This window comes from Chaetodon auriga, chromosome 12 (assembly GCF_051107435.1).
Source record: "Chaetodon auriga isolate fChaAug3 chromosome 12, fChaAug3.hap1, whole genome shotgun sequence".
Taxonomy (NCBI): domain Eukaryota; kingdom Metazoa; phylum Chordata; class Actinopteri; order Chaetodontiformes; family Chaetodontidae; genus Chaetodon; species Chaetodon auriga.
This window is the reverse complement of record NC_135085.1, coordinates 22,472,963-22,488,098: the sequence shown is the minus strand read 5'-3', so window position 1 is coordinate 22,488,098 and position 15,136 is coordinate 22,472,963. Positions and strand designations below refer to the sequence as shown.

Genomic DNA, 15,136 nt, shown 5'->3' with positions numbered 1-15,136 from the left:
GGTGTCAGGTGGTATTTATGAGACCTGTAATGGGGATCAAGCCCGGGCACACCTGCTACGCTGGGAAGGGTTCACTGTATATACACACACACACACACACACCCATTCGCACATATTAACACACACACCCACATACAAGCAGCAAATCCTCGTGTTTGCTTGTTTCTGCTTGTTTTCGGTTGCCGTTTTAGCCGTATTTAAGAGCCGTGTTGCGAGACAAATCTGACGAGGGCACAGTGTACACAAATAAACCGAACCTGTCTCGACTTGGACTGAGCGGGAGAGGAAAGAGGCGGGCTGCACAGCTTTTCCAGGAACAAAGTCAAACTTAAGGCAACCAGGGAAGAAACTTTTAGGTCACGTCCCATTAACATATTTCCACGTACCTATCCTATTTTGGATTAATGAGTTTTGTATGCACCTTTTTCCATTTCCAAATTAGCATGACTTCATTTCAAGAGCACAGACACTCATCAAATCAAGGCTGCAACCAACGATTATCATCTAACCCGCCAATTATTTCCTCAATGAATGGTTCGGCCTATGAAGCTGACATATCCACACGAGGGCCGGTGAAACGTAACGGACAGCTGAGCGAACTGAATGAGGGTCACTGTCAGAAGCAAAGCGGAGAAAGGAGCATGAGAGTAAGCAGCTTCTTTTCGTTGTTTATTCAAGTTAACTGCATCGACCTGGAAGCACCTTCCAGTCTTCTTCCTGTATAAAAATAATGAAAATGCAGTTTACTGACCAGCATCACAGGGTTTTTGAGCTTGTGAAGTTGGGATTTGCAATTCTTCTGTGAAATCCTTCTAGATATGGAACAACTAGTACAGTCATTGAAGTCTGCTGTACAGACTGCTTCCATACTTTGATTTTCTGGGCCTCTTTCTGCCTTTTCTGTTAGACCGTTGGAGGCGAAGCGACTGGTGACTAATGAGCCTCTATACAAGCTCACTACAGGTTGGTGAGATTAACTCCCAAGTATCTCTGAGCTCACATTAAGATGCCTGCTGCATGAGACCAGAGGCGAAAACAAACAGCGCTGATGAAACCCAGTCGAGACGTAAAAGCTGCAGCCTCGGAGCTGCACCTGTGCCAATTCTCTTATGCCGATAACCCAAAAAGGAAAACTGCAGCTCGGCCAGACTTCTGCTTAGGTTACACGCTTGATGAGGGCAGGAAATTGAACTTTTTGCCCATCGATTACACCCGCTGGCGGTTTCCAAAAGTCAACAGCTCATTTGGAGTAACACACCTGATCCCAACATTTTCAGAACAAAGGAAAGGCCAAAAAAGTTGGCTTCAGTAAGGCTCCGACCAAATCTGACCTCCAAACAGAGGAAGGTCGTCTAAACTAATCATCCACAGACAAAACTTTGCATCTCTTTGCTCTGAATGCTGCCACTTTCCTTTCATGCTAATGAACGGTTGAGATAAAGTGCAGCGCCTGCAGGCTGGTTATGTGGTTTAATGTGTGCGAAGACGACAGTTTACCTACGCAGGTGTAAAGATAACACAGAGCTTCCTCTTCGTTCACTCAGCACCACTTCAACGACTACAGAAACCTTAAGAATATGAGCTTTTTCTTGAAAATAAAAACAGAAATGTTGCAGTTAGTCCGTCACAACAAGCACCGCTGCAGCGCCACTACAGAGGAAACCCTGTAAGGACACACAGCAGACCCCCCCCTCACTTCCTGGCACAGCAGACACACCCCCTTGAAAGTAAACAGGCCACACAATCTTAATCTCACACACACACATAACTGTTTACAGTTGATAACTTCAGTCTGGTAACGACAAAGCGCCTCAGTATCGACAGATGTGACGATGCAAACGGCTTCTCGGGCGGATGCTTTCGTGTTCTCGCAATCAAAACACAAGCACAGAAAACGCAGACGAAGGTGTCACCCACAGGTTCACCCCAGCGGAGGTAAACCAGGGAGGGAGCCAAAATCCCCCCGAGCAGCAGCAGCAGCACGAACACAGACACGAAATGATGAGAAAGCCCGCCGCAGCGTCGTTCGTCCGCATCTCTCGCAGACTGAACAGCTGACGCCTCAGCAATCACACTGCAGCGGCAACACTGATGCCAAAACCGCTTTGATCAACAGAAACGTACCAAAGTGGAAAAGCACGGCGGCGTTCTCAGTGACAGCAGAGACGCCGAGCGAATTACACAGGAAAGCACATCAGGTGTGATATACAGAGGATAACGCAGTGAAGAGGGCGAGTAGCCGCATGTGTCGATACTCAATCTCAATCAATCTGCCCATTTTTTTCTCAATTAATCGACTAATTGTGTATCAGAAAATAGTGAAAAATGTCCTAAAGAGTCCTGAGAGTTGAAAGGATGGACTAAATAACCGACACGAAAACTCACAGCGAAGGGCGCAGTCATGACTCGACAAAGCTGGGGGTGTTACGAAGTTACGGGAGGCTGGAATCCGGTGTGTGATCTTTTCCTGTCTCGAACAATCAAACGGCATCAGTCAAAATGTTTACTCCTTTGGTCTTGTGATGCTCGCTCCTGGTGCTGCAGAGCTCCTGAACATACACATATGCATATTTTCCATCCACGCCGACTCAAGGCTGCAAACGCTGCCAAACATGCAGCTGCTAAACGCTGACTTGGAGAAAGTGAATACTTGTGGCCTTTTCCTGTTTCGGTGTCAAAAAAGCCATGTTAAACCAGATCTGACTCGTTGTGAGACGATAAAACTCAACGCGGAGCAGCGAGAGAGACGGACTGATCTTTTTTTTTTTTGGCTATAAAATGAAGAAGACGTGTGAAAAATGGCTGTGACCAGTTCTGAGAGCTCCAGCTGGCAGAGAGATAAACAGCAAATCTTTACATTTGAGAAGCTGGAAGCAGGGAATATTTAGTATTTCTATCAAATACTTACTAAGCTCTCATTATAAATGATTTGATGTTAGCTCTCAGCACAGGAAGTCACTGTTTTAGGGCCCGGGCAGAAGTTGAGTGACTTGAGCGCAATTTCTAAAAATCTGGGTTTTCCTTTCCGTTACGGGCCTTAGCCAAACGAACAGACATAAAACACTACGCTATGCTGACATTTCACTCAATAGCAGAATATGGTTAAATCATAAAACACGGGGGGAAATAAACAGATTTCATAGGGCTCTAACTGTTGCGTCACATGAATCGCTGAGTGTAGACTAACATGTATTCAGATAAAGCTTGTGCAGTGTGACTTCCAGACCCTGCCAACACCCCGCCAAGAGCCACAGCGGGGTGGTAATGCTGTTATTGTCACAGCTCCGGTGCAAACGTGTTGCTTCGTGCCTACAGCTCATCAAAAACCAAACGCTCTTCTGGCTCAGCAGCCGCCTCAATTACAGCGGCATCGCCCCCGGTTCTGTCGTCCCTCCATCCATCCAGGCTGGGTGTAATTCATCAGGGCTGGGTGGCCTCCATTAGCGCCCCTCCGCAGGGACAGGACGGCCTCTAAAGCACAGCACTCAGGGAGCGCGCTGGGGCCCCGCACTTTACCCTAACAGCTTCATCAACTCCGCATCCCCAGAGCCAGACACACACACACACATGCACGCACGCACACACACACACTCGTGCACACACCCTCTGGAGGGCCCAATTAGCAGCCATCACCTGTAATTCAATAACAACACTCCCTTTCAGCCTCTCAGCTCTCTCTTTCACTCAGCTGTGAATTAGCTTGCATGATTTCAAAAGGATGACTGCTAATGTTCTCCAACATCATCAAAAAAAATCTAAATCTACCCCGACAGTATATTCAAGGCTTCGAATATACTGTTTTTGGGTTTGTTTGTTTTTTTGCCAGGTGTCTTCCACCTCGTCTCCCCCCTTCCTGTCTGCGTTCACTTTCACAGGCGTCATATATCATCGCTCTGGCTCCACGCACTGCGAGCCCACAGGACACAGAATGGAGGAGAGACACAAAGAGAGAGTCCACATCTCAGCTCAGCGTCTAATCAAATCCTCTGTTCCATTTCAACGTATCCACTCAACATCCGCCCAGCGTGTCGAGACAGGGAGAAATAAAGAGGGGGCAGCCATCCGACGATGAAGCAAACATCCCGATAAATAAAGAGAAATCTGCCCGCAGAACGTAAACAGGACCGCGGCACAGCGGAGCATCAGCGGACAGGTTTTCAAAAGTGAACTGAATGATGATCACATACCAATATTCATGAGTTCATAGCCGACCAACAATCCAAAAGCCAAAGATGTTTCATTTACGTGGTTAAAAAGCAGAGAAAAGGGGCAAATCTTGACATTTGAGAAGCTGGAACGAGCAAATGTTTCCCATTCTTGCTTGAAAAATTAGTCAATTATCTCCTGGCTAACTGATTAATTGACTACTTGTTTCAACTCTAATTCATCGTGAATCGAACCCGACATGAGGAAGCTGAGACAGATTCAACTTCAGGCAGATGTCCTCTGACATGTGGGACCAACAACCAATCACGTGCATTTAATTTCTCTGGGAAACTGAACCACAGAACTGTTTTCTCCTCCGACTCAATTGCGTAAAAGTAAACCAAACGGAGGGAAAGCTAAACGTCATGGTCGACGGCTTCCCCTGAGACGTGAAAAAGCATGAACACGCATCCCCGCAGAAATACAACCACTTTGTTGTGGCAGCGGGAGAAAAACAGCACGAAGATCATCAACTCAATGCTTAACACACCAGCCAGCATCAGGCTCATGTGAAGGAAGAGAAAACCCGACTCCCTGCGAGGTTAGTAAGAACAGACGATTCCCAAAATGCCTTGCAACGACACCACAGAGAGGTGTTCATTTCAACCAAAGACAGCTGTTTTAATGGCAGGTATGTAAATGAAGCTTTGTGGCCGACTAGCTTTGGATCAACGAAGAAGAGAAGAAGAGAAGAACCCCCCTCCCAATGTGCTCCTAATCTAATTCTCTCCTCCACTCCCACCTGTTCTGCTGCTGCCCTACCCACTCAGGTCTCTGGGGGGTCTTTAGTGAGCCCAGGGCCCCTCCTAACCCACCTGTCCACCGCTCATGATTTATGCCTCCTGAGACCACCGGGAGGTCGCCTCCCCGGCTCCTCCTGCAGGTTTTTTACTTCTTTTTCAAAGCTTTATTTAATCATAAATAAGTTGGAATCCTCCAAGAATTCCTCGGCCGGGGTTGTGGTTTGGTTTGTAAGAGTAATGAAATGTGAAATCAGGATAAATAACTCACTGTGGCTCTTTAAGTTATTCTAATACAGAACGTTCCTGTGAAAATAATCTGGTTCCTGCGAAGAGGCATTTGAGCACGGTGAAAGTATATACCGTGGTACATGCCTAAAGAAACATTTTCCATTACTGCACACTGTGGAACGTCAGTACGCGCATGCAGGGCTATTTTAGATTAAAAACCTTTTCCAGCTCGTGACAGCTCAGCTCGGTTCAGCAGATGAGTAATTAAAGAGATGTGCACTTATTTCCAACAGGAGGCAAAGCTTGAATTTTCTGAAATCAAGTGGGAATCATTTACACTCGACAGGTCCTCTATCGGTTTTTTCACACATTTACTCAACATGCCTTTAAAAAAGTGGACTTCCAGTATAAGAAATAAGAATTATCTATTTCCCAAACAGCAGATTACACTTGGAAATAATGATGATTTTCATTACTGATTAATCTGACAGCTGTTTTCTTAATTACTCTAAAGTCAATAAAAGGTCAAAAACTATTTCAACTAACAGGAAACTAAATATTTGGGGGTTTTGAAGTATTATGTAAGATGAAGAAAAGCAGGAAATCCTCACAAACAAGTAGAAAATGTGAAGGATTTTAGCTTGAGAAATGACAAATGATTAACCGATTGTCAAAATAACTGACAATTACTTTTCTAATCAATGATTCTACTTGATGTTTAAGTTTGGTTTGACAACTGAATAGAAAAAACAGCTGGGGGGGGAGGGGGTCGTTATTAATGTTAAAGTGGGCATTAACTTCGTCCTGCTTCACTGTTTTCTTTCGTGTATTTCATTTCTCGGCTCCTTCTCTCCTCTCAGCTCCACACGTGTCTCCATCTTAGCGTTGCTGCACCTGTTTCTTTTTGGTTTACCTTCGAGATGTGTCCCAATTTTAATGGAAGCGTATCAGAACGAGTAGCCTATCACAGGCGCGCGACACTGCACTTCAACGACCGGCACGCACGGGGCTACAGCTCGTACAGCTCGGCGTCGTGCCTGCAGGCAGGCGGCGGTTCGGGCTGAGTTTTCACGGATTTCCTCTGAGCTCGAGGATCCGGCGGCCTCTGTTCTGCTCCTCAGGCGGCAGGAGAAAAAAGAGAATGGAGGATGGCAGGATATGCAAATTGTGCCACCACCAAAGGAGAGGGAGAGGAGTTTCCCACCGGCTGAGAGTGAAAGAGTGTCCCCCGCCCCCCCGCCCCCTCCCACAGACACACAGGACTTTGAATGGGAGGCTTTCTTTTGACACATACTGGTCTGCAGGCACACATAACCGACACTGTCAAACACACATATAAACACAAACAAGTAGGAAATCACTCAACACTCATGCAAATGCACATGTGCACTCATACATGGGAGTTTTAACACACACACACACACACACACACACACACACACACACACACACACACACACACATGCTCGGTGTGTGGTGGGATACTGGTGAGCTGCAGCAGAACAAACTGGGTCCCTTCACCACAGGCTGTCTTTCGCAGCTCAGCCTCAGTTAGCGCCACAGTACAGATTAAAGTTTTAGCTGTTAGCTGCTCGGGGAGCCTCCTGAATACATGAATATTCAGGTGGCTAAATGAGGACGATGAAAGGCAACAGCAAAGCAGGTTACTTGTGGTAATGGGCTAGGCCACCTTTAAGAACAGTGCTAATACGAGTTTGGCAGTTCCTCTGAGATTTTATGCACCAGCGGCGCTGGAGGTAAATGTCAGTTTTGGTTCCACATTTGGCTTTGCTGTGCGCGTAGGTGGCAGCGAGCTGACTATGTCTTCATATCATCAATTTTAAACGGCATTGTAAGTTTGGAGGAGTTGGCTTTACTCTAATCTTACTTTAATTAAGCGCGGCAGACTGAACGTAAAATGGATCTTTTCCGCCGCTTCTTCTGAGCCCTTCGTTCTTAGCATGACACATCTTTCACGTGTCGCATTTCTATGAGGGCGCAGCAGCTTTAAACTGTGAACGTCTTTCATTAAATTACAGCAACAAATCCAGAAAGAACAGACATTAAATTCCTGATTTCTCTCGAGGGCTTGGACCATCACGTCGACGAACTACAGCAGCCGTCTGCAGAACGAACGAAGCGAGAGCTCTGAATGTGTGAGCAGACCCTTTTCTGCAGCCTGGACACAGAACAAGTTACGGCTAACGATCCCACCTCAAACTGTTTTTCTCAACTACATCTTCAATGTCACCCTGCCTTAAAGTTTGTGCTGCAATTCTACTCTTACAGACTTATTTTAATGGTTTACTATTAAATGCACGCACTATTTAGTAATGATGTGATGCATGTGTGTGTGTGTGTGGTGTGTGTTTCCTTGTGTACCTCTGTATAATCTCTACGCAGCACACAGAGTGAAACTGCCAGAGTCCTTGTCACATGTAGTTTCTGAGGAAGCAGCTCCAGAGCTGCTCCATCGACCTCTGACCTCTCTGTGGAGGACGGGGAGGGTGGCTGGCTCTGAGGAGGGGGGGGGGGGGCTACCTCTTAAAATCTGAGTTGTCAACACTTGTGATGCACACAACTTAAAGCTTTGAGTTTCAAAAGCAACGCTATCGCACGCTCTGACATAATTAGTTGCTCTCAGTTTCGTTTCAGATCAGAGGTCAGTGCACCATTTCCCTTCCGCCTCGACTAAAAATAGTCCCCGTGCTGAGCGCTCATGAGCTGCAGGGGCAGATCACACCTGCATGATGACAGGCGCGTCTGTGCTGAGCTGATGTTTTCAGGCATTTCTAACTGACTGAAGCTACTTTCTGAATATGAAGTTTAGTTAAAACTGACTTTGGCTGTTTTCCCAACACACCCTGAACATCACCATCAGATGATTAAGACAGGTGATATTTTCCTCTTAGTTGCATGCTGCTGACGGTCTGGTTATTGGCTGGGGCTACACACCCACTGCTCATATGTGAAGAAAATAAGAAAACACACGCAGACACTTCCAGTGGGTCATGAGTGATGATTAAGAGGGATTACTTTTTTTTATTTTTCAGGAAAACACTGCACAGCACACCTTTAATTTAACCTGCTGTAAACGCTGTGCAAGGCACACGCGAGGGTGTGTATTGTTTGAACACCTTTAAAGCTGATGCGTATGCCTTTATTAGGCTGTACTGAGTCATCTTTCCACACCTGATCTGTCAAGGTGCCTTTATCGGCCAACATCACCTAATTGAAACGCGACAGCAACAGGAGCTGCTGATTTTCCCTCGCAGGCACCATGTTAATGCATGTAAATCCAAACAAGCAGGCCCGTGTTGTTATGCAAAGCCTGGAGGAAAGTAGCAGTTTCCCACCTTGATGCTAACACACACACACACACACACTGACGCAGACACACAAACACACACACACTGCTCAATTAGTCACAGAAGCAGCATCAGTAGCCCTGACGCACCTCCCCCTCTGGACCATAAAAGGCGATGGGAGGGGTTAATGCTGACTTGCTAAAGACATCCTGTAGTGCTTTGTCATTCCACAGGCCCATTTGTGCAAGGAAAGAGCATGTGCACGCACACACACACACACACAAGCACACACACACACACACACACACACACACACACACACACACACACAGCCCCTGGCTCTTTAGCACAGGGAGAAAGTAACATGAAGGAGCAACGGTCGTGGATCAATTAACAGCTACTGTTGACCACAACCAGAACCATTTCCCTCTGACGCTGCCATCTCTCTGATATTTACAACGCACTCAAAACAAACTACACAACTGAGGGTAAAAAACTAAAAATCACTAATCCTTCATATAAAAAAAAGCTTCGATATTTGACAAGTATAATAACACATTGGATTTAGCCTGATTGCATTTACTAAAAATGATCATGCAGCATCATAGCATCTACTATTTGTCATCAGACGAATCGAATGAGTGCACGAGGATGAAGCCTATGGCGAGGCCCATTAGCTACAGATGAACGCTTAATATTATCTCAGGACACTCACACATGACTCTGCAGAACAGCTGTAACCGGAGCACCACGAGAAAACTGCTCAATCATACAAAGACAAAAGACGGACATGCAGCAGCATTTACATTTAACGATTTTTTCCTTTAAGAGTGTGATTATACGAGGTTTTTGCACACTGGTAAACAGAATATAGTCTTACATGATGAGCCATACAGCACTGATTTGGAACAATAAGCTCAGCTGAAGGGCCATAGTCCTTATAAGATGATGCAAAGAGCGCTTGTACGACAAGCAAGGCACTAATAAAGCATTACAGCTTCAGCATCTACAGAGGAGAGCTGCATAAACACCAGACACATAGAGAAGATGCTACTCATCTATGCATCAAACAACTGCAGGCTGATCAAAGAGCCTATCAGCAAAGAGACAAGAGTATTCCTTTACAACAGTAATTCAAAGCACTTTCATACCAACAAAGTCTTTTCCCTGATTTGATATAACTTAGAAGCAGTCAGTGAACAGTCATTGAAAGCTGCTGTAAACACTACACTTGTCTGTAAATGCACCATTATCACTGCGAGTGAAAATACTCCATATAATCAAACCAAAGGTACATTTGAGGATTATTATGATGAACAATATTTTTAGCACAACATTCAATCTAGAACCGCGCCTGGTTCCAAAACAAAGAACCTATACTTAAAGGTCCCTCTAGCAGTGCTATGGGGCTGTTTTTCTACGAGTGGGTCCTCCTTTTGTTGGTCGTGCACATACGAGGTTGCACATGCACGTGGGTGAAGTAGTACACAGTCCAGCCAATGGTTTCACACTGCTCCACGGATGTACAGGTGGTAAAATAACACCACAATATGCTGCAAAGTGTCAGCAAAGACAGGGAAGAAGGCAACTGCGAGCTAGTAAAGACTGATGTCGACAATGCTGCATTTAAAACACTAAAAAAAAATCAGCTTTGCAAGGAAGAAAATGCATTCACCACCTTTGCTAAATCTCAATCAGGTTTGTTCCTTTACAAGAAATCTCCTTGAGGGACCTTTAAACACCCAACCCCTCCCTCGTTCCTCCAAAAACCTCCACGGGACGGGCGGAGAGACGCTGGTGAAGGCCCAGACCTGGCAGGGCTGCACGTACGAGAGGTCCAAGCCTGGGAGTAGGCCGCTGTGTTTATCCTGTCAAGGTATGTTAACACCAGGCCGCATTCCTGTAGTCCCTAAATTGCAGTGTTAGATTACAGCCCATCTGAGAGCGCGCTCGTACACACACAAACACGCAGCACTTTAAAGAAGAGGAAAGGCATTGGATGACGGAGCCGTGACCGAAGCGGCAGCAGCAACAGGCGGCGCACACGGACGGCCGACACCTGCCATTTACCGAAGAACTGCAGAACGTGTGACGAAGACGAGTTCATTAAGGCCTTAACGTTTCAGCAGAGAACAAATAACTTGCATGCTGCTACGACTTACTCCAAATGTACAGAATAATCTGTGGTGAGGGGTGAGTTGAGGCAAACACAGGGACGGCAAAAGAAAAGTTGGTGGGGGTCTCTGCAGGCGTAGCATAGCATAGCTAGATGATTCTCAGCATTTCCTTGGCTTTTATACTACCATGTTTACAGCAGCTATCTGGAGGGAAATCATCTCCGTGAAGAAGTAGAGCAAGGCCAACTGACTGCCAGCTATCAATAACACCAGGCAGGTTAGTTTCAGCGGGTTTAGATAGGTGAGACCAATGCTAGACGCACTCTGAGGCTGCACGGAGACGCATGGAAACCAGTCTCAGTCCCCTCTCCAGCAACCTGCAGTGTGGCTGATAATGAACGAGATCATAACCGCAGGAAATGACAATAAAAACACGAGCTTTGATACAGCAGCCATGCTCATGCATAAAAAAAATATTCAAGGACGAACTACAGTCTGAACTGTTGCTCACATCCAGCTTTTTTTTTCCTCTTGTTCTCGACTGTTTTAAACACCAGAGACGTCACCACAGCGAAGAGCTCAAACCATGTTTATCTTAAATTACATGGACTGGAAGTGGATTTCTTTTCATCCCCTAACTCTGCCTTTAACCAGCAAGAGTGACAGATCACCTAATCTGTCTGCTTACAGTCTGCCAATGACTTTGTTAACAGTTCTGGTTCACTTAAGTAAAGTGCAATGATAAACTAAAACCACAAAAAATGCTAAGTCGGCTTTAAAGTCAGCTGTAGTTTGGAGCTAACAGAACCGGTCGAAGGTGTTTGTGGCCTTTAAGATGCTCTGTTGTTATTAACCATGTGTACAACAGCTGCCTTAATATAGATTACTGTGTCTATTGTGCTGTCATTTGGGTTAAAACTGTAATAATTATAATTACAATAGTCGCTAACCGTAATCAAAATTTCTTTGTTATAAATGTTCCAGATGAAAATATATATTTGGGGGTTTTTTTGTCTTTTGTCCTGTTGGTTGGACAAAACAAGCGCTTTCAGCTCTGGAGTATCATCATATTGAGAATAATTATGTTAACTGTTGAACTGAATGATGGATGGATTGGCTCCACGGTGACTTAAAGCATTAAAAGGTATGATCGAAGTGTACGTAGTCTCACCTGAGGAGTATCAGTGAATATCACCTGAGTGGACTGTGATTCAAGGGAAGCCCATCGACTGTCTGTCTGTCACATACATGGCGGAAAGTTTGCCCACCTTTATGTTTGCATATATGTTAATGAACTCATTTACAGAACACAAAGCCAGCGTCAAGCAACGTGAGCAGATGAACTGTTGTGAATTTACGAGCACAAAGTGAAGCTTTTGTGACGGCGGAGTTGATAGGATCAGCAGCTGTTTGCTCCATCATGGTGATGACAGGCTGGAGGTCATGGTACATTAGCACAGGCTAATGTTTGGCACATCAGCTGCTTTGAAATTCAAAGGGGCGAACAGGCTGTGGACGAGCAGCCTGAGTCAGTGTGGCTGAAAACTCACAGAAACAGACGTCTGAATAGAGGCAGGGCTGGAAAGTGAAAGAAGGAGAGGCAGATGAAAGCGGTGCGCACTGAATCAAGGCACCTTTTGCCATCTTGATTGTGCGCCCCGTCACACGGACAAGGATGCGCTCCTTTCACATGATAACCCATCAAACGTTAGATGTTTGGAGACTAAACGGAACGAGACGCGCAGGAATACTCCCATCAAGTATCTGAGCCGTGCACGGCAAGGATATCACGGGGAAATCGGTTAAAATACACCTTTATAGGTGTTGCATCACCTTGCGTACCTGGCTGTCTCCGGTCCAGAAAAAAAAAAAAAACAGCAACCCCGCCTTCACTGCAGTAATGGTACTGACCGCCATTCCCTTCCGCACACCGCTCAGGAAATTGTATAACGAATTACCGCAACACAATAGATGGAAACGAGAGGTTTGACGGTGAGCTTTGCAGGCACAGTTATTGTGCACGGTGGGGGATAACAAGAGGAATAACCACCTTATGCACCGCTCATTTTCCGTGCAGACACACACACGGAGCCGCTGAGTGCACTCGACCAAACAAGGCAACCAGCCCGCACACAAAAAAATACATAAAAGGGAGGATAAAGCATGCACAAGTGGGTCAGAAATGCGTGTCGAGGAGATAAATCCCGCGAGAATGAAGAGAGGCGAGCATCCATGCGAAGCTGGCACTGGCACACGGTGAAAAACTACAAAAAAAAAAAAAAAAAAAAAAAAATCATCTCTACCTGCACAAGTTGACATTTGGAGCGGTTTTCCTGGCTCCTCACGAGACGCAGAGCCTTTAGGAAGCGGCGAGCAGATCCTGATCCGTTCACGGTCGAGAGCCAGCAGGTGTTATTTCTGTTTATTTCTAGGCCATTTGTCAGCCCCGTTATCCGCGTTCAGGTAAACATGATGATGATGATGATGATGATGATGGCTCCTGTACGGACGCGCAGAGTCACCGTCGTGTCGTCAGCAGGAGGAGAAAAAAAAAAAAAAAAAAAAAAGGTGCTTTCCAGCCCCTCGGCTCACACACATCAAGCCTCATAACGGTGTCTAAAAATATATAAATTTATGGGTTTACTTTTTTTATTGGCTGATGCGATGTAAGAGGGGGAGAGTACAGGTGAGAAACCGTCCAATGAGAGATCAGGATTCAGAGGGTTGTGTAAATTCGACTTACATCGAAACTCTATTTTTACATCCTTTACTTCATAGCAGGTGGACTTTAAATACTACTATTGTGTGTACCCACAAACACCTATCGTGACGTAATTTCTCTAATGATCTCAGAGACAAACTTCCTGTAGCTGATATTAAAGGATCATTACAATTATATTCCACTAAGTGCGACAAGATAAATAAAACGTCAACAGGAGCATTTTTTTTTTTAATGAAGGGGCTCGAAACCTACGCTTACAAACTAAAACATACATTTCCTTAAAATACTCAACTGCTGGCAAAAGCAGCTTTTTTTCCAGCAATGCAAACGGTTCACAAACCCGAACTGGCAGGTGCAAAAAAGCAAGTCGACCATGTGCAATGGATGCAATCTGCAAGACTCTCAACAAAAAGCCCACGCTGAATATCAAGAATTGCTAAATTTGTAAAGCAACACTGGTACGAGCAACGAGGAAATACATGCATGACGATAAATTTGACAATCTACTTAAGGAGATTTAAAAACACAATTTCCACTCTTACCTTAACTAAAGGAACATGTGGTGCTGCAGTTGAAGCTGGGAGGGGTGGAAGTGGAGATAAAATAAACATCCCATCTCCTTGCCATCACCGGAGCAGCAGTGATGTCGACCAAATCCCATGCAAAAAATCCCACGAATTCACCGAAACAGCAGATAATGCATCCGGCCGTCAACAAAAACCGATAAAGTTGAATTATTTTGCACGGGAGGGAGAAACTGCACCATCCGGGGCCGAGAGAGCCGCAAGTTAGCACGAAACTAACCCCGCAACAACCTCGCCCTAAAAAAAACCCACAGTACACTACAAACTGCGCTCAACGGGCCACGTTGTTCTGCGAAAGCCCCGCAACCTGCCGCCAAGTGTTGCTATGGGTGGAAAAGTGGCAGAAAGTACAGAAACAAAGAGGAGAAAAGTTGAGGAAACTAAAAATACAGACAACTATCGAGCGCTCCTCGGGCTCTTATAGCTGACGAATAACGGTTCACGCAGCCAGGCGGCCCCGTGCACCGCTAGGCGGAGAGAGAAGCCAACCAGGTATAACGGTACACCACCACACTGACATGAACACACTAATACTCCCCAAAACTCCACGAAACGTGGTCCAACTCACTCCCAAAAAGTCTCCAGAAGGAGTTTACCGAGTGGAAAGCTCGCCGGCAGCCCGCCCGGCTCGCCCGGCGGCGTTTACGGGAGACTTTGGACTTACCGCTGCTCCTCTTCGGGTTCGCCTGTTTTCTGCGCTTACACCTGGGGCCATCCGCCATGATCCTCTCGCTGAGTCTGAAGCGCAGCCGCTCGCAAGTCACCTCCCTCCTCCTCCTCCTGTCTCCCCCCCTCCTCTGCCTCACCCCTCCCCTCCCTTTCCCCTGTCCGCTTTACGACATCACCTTCCCCCCGCGAAACACCTGGTTTGCGACACACTGGACGCTTTACGGCATCACCTTCTCGAACACCTCAGCACGCGGCCCCTCCTACTGGCCGCTCGCGGGTGTGTGCTCTGTGTCTGCGCCGGTCCCACCGCCCCGTCAGGCTCGGACCAGGACTCACTTTGTCTGCTCCTCCAGACTGCTGAGGAAAAGTAAAATCTGACAGCGAGGTGTTCCTCAACAGGTGGAGAGGCAGGCATTTATGGAGCTGACGGGGAATTAATGAGTCAGTGAAGGAGGAAGTACTCACATAATTTCCATTAGTGGCTTAAAGCAGCAGTGGTGAAGTAACTAAGCTACATATACTCAAGTACTGTGCCTAAGTAATATTGTGACGCAGGCTG

The 15,136-nt window shown here is 46.1% G+C and overlaps 1 protein-coding gene across 3 annotated transcripts in view; it reads right to left on the bottom strand.

Moving 5' to 3' along the window:
• LOC143329052 (zinc finger E-box-binding homeobox 1-like) overlaps positions 1-14,676 on the bottom strand; it is a 57,784-nt gene extending 43,108 nt beyond the window's left edge. For 2 of the 3 annotated variants that reach the window (XM_076744702.1, XM_076744704.1), the window contains exon 1: positions 14,573-14,676. In XM_076744702.1, the coding sequence (XP_076600817.1) occupies positions 14,573-14,630 (58 nt within the window). In that variant the 5' untranslated portion in view covers positions 14,631-14,676. Of the gene's footprint in view, positions 1-12,905; positions 13,148-14,572 lie in introns of those variants that run through there. The other variant, XM_076744705.1, reaches the window with a different exon arrangement.
• Positions 14,677-15,136: the final 460 nt, after the last annotated feature.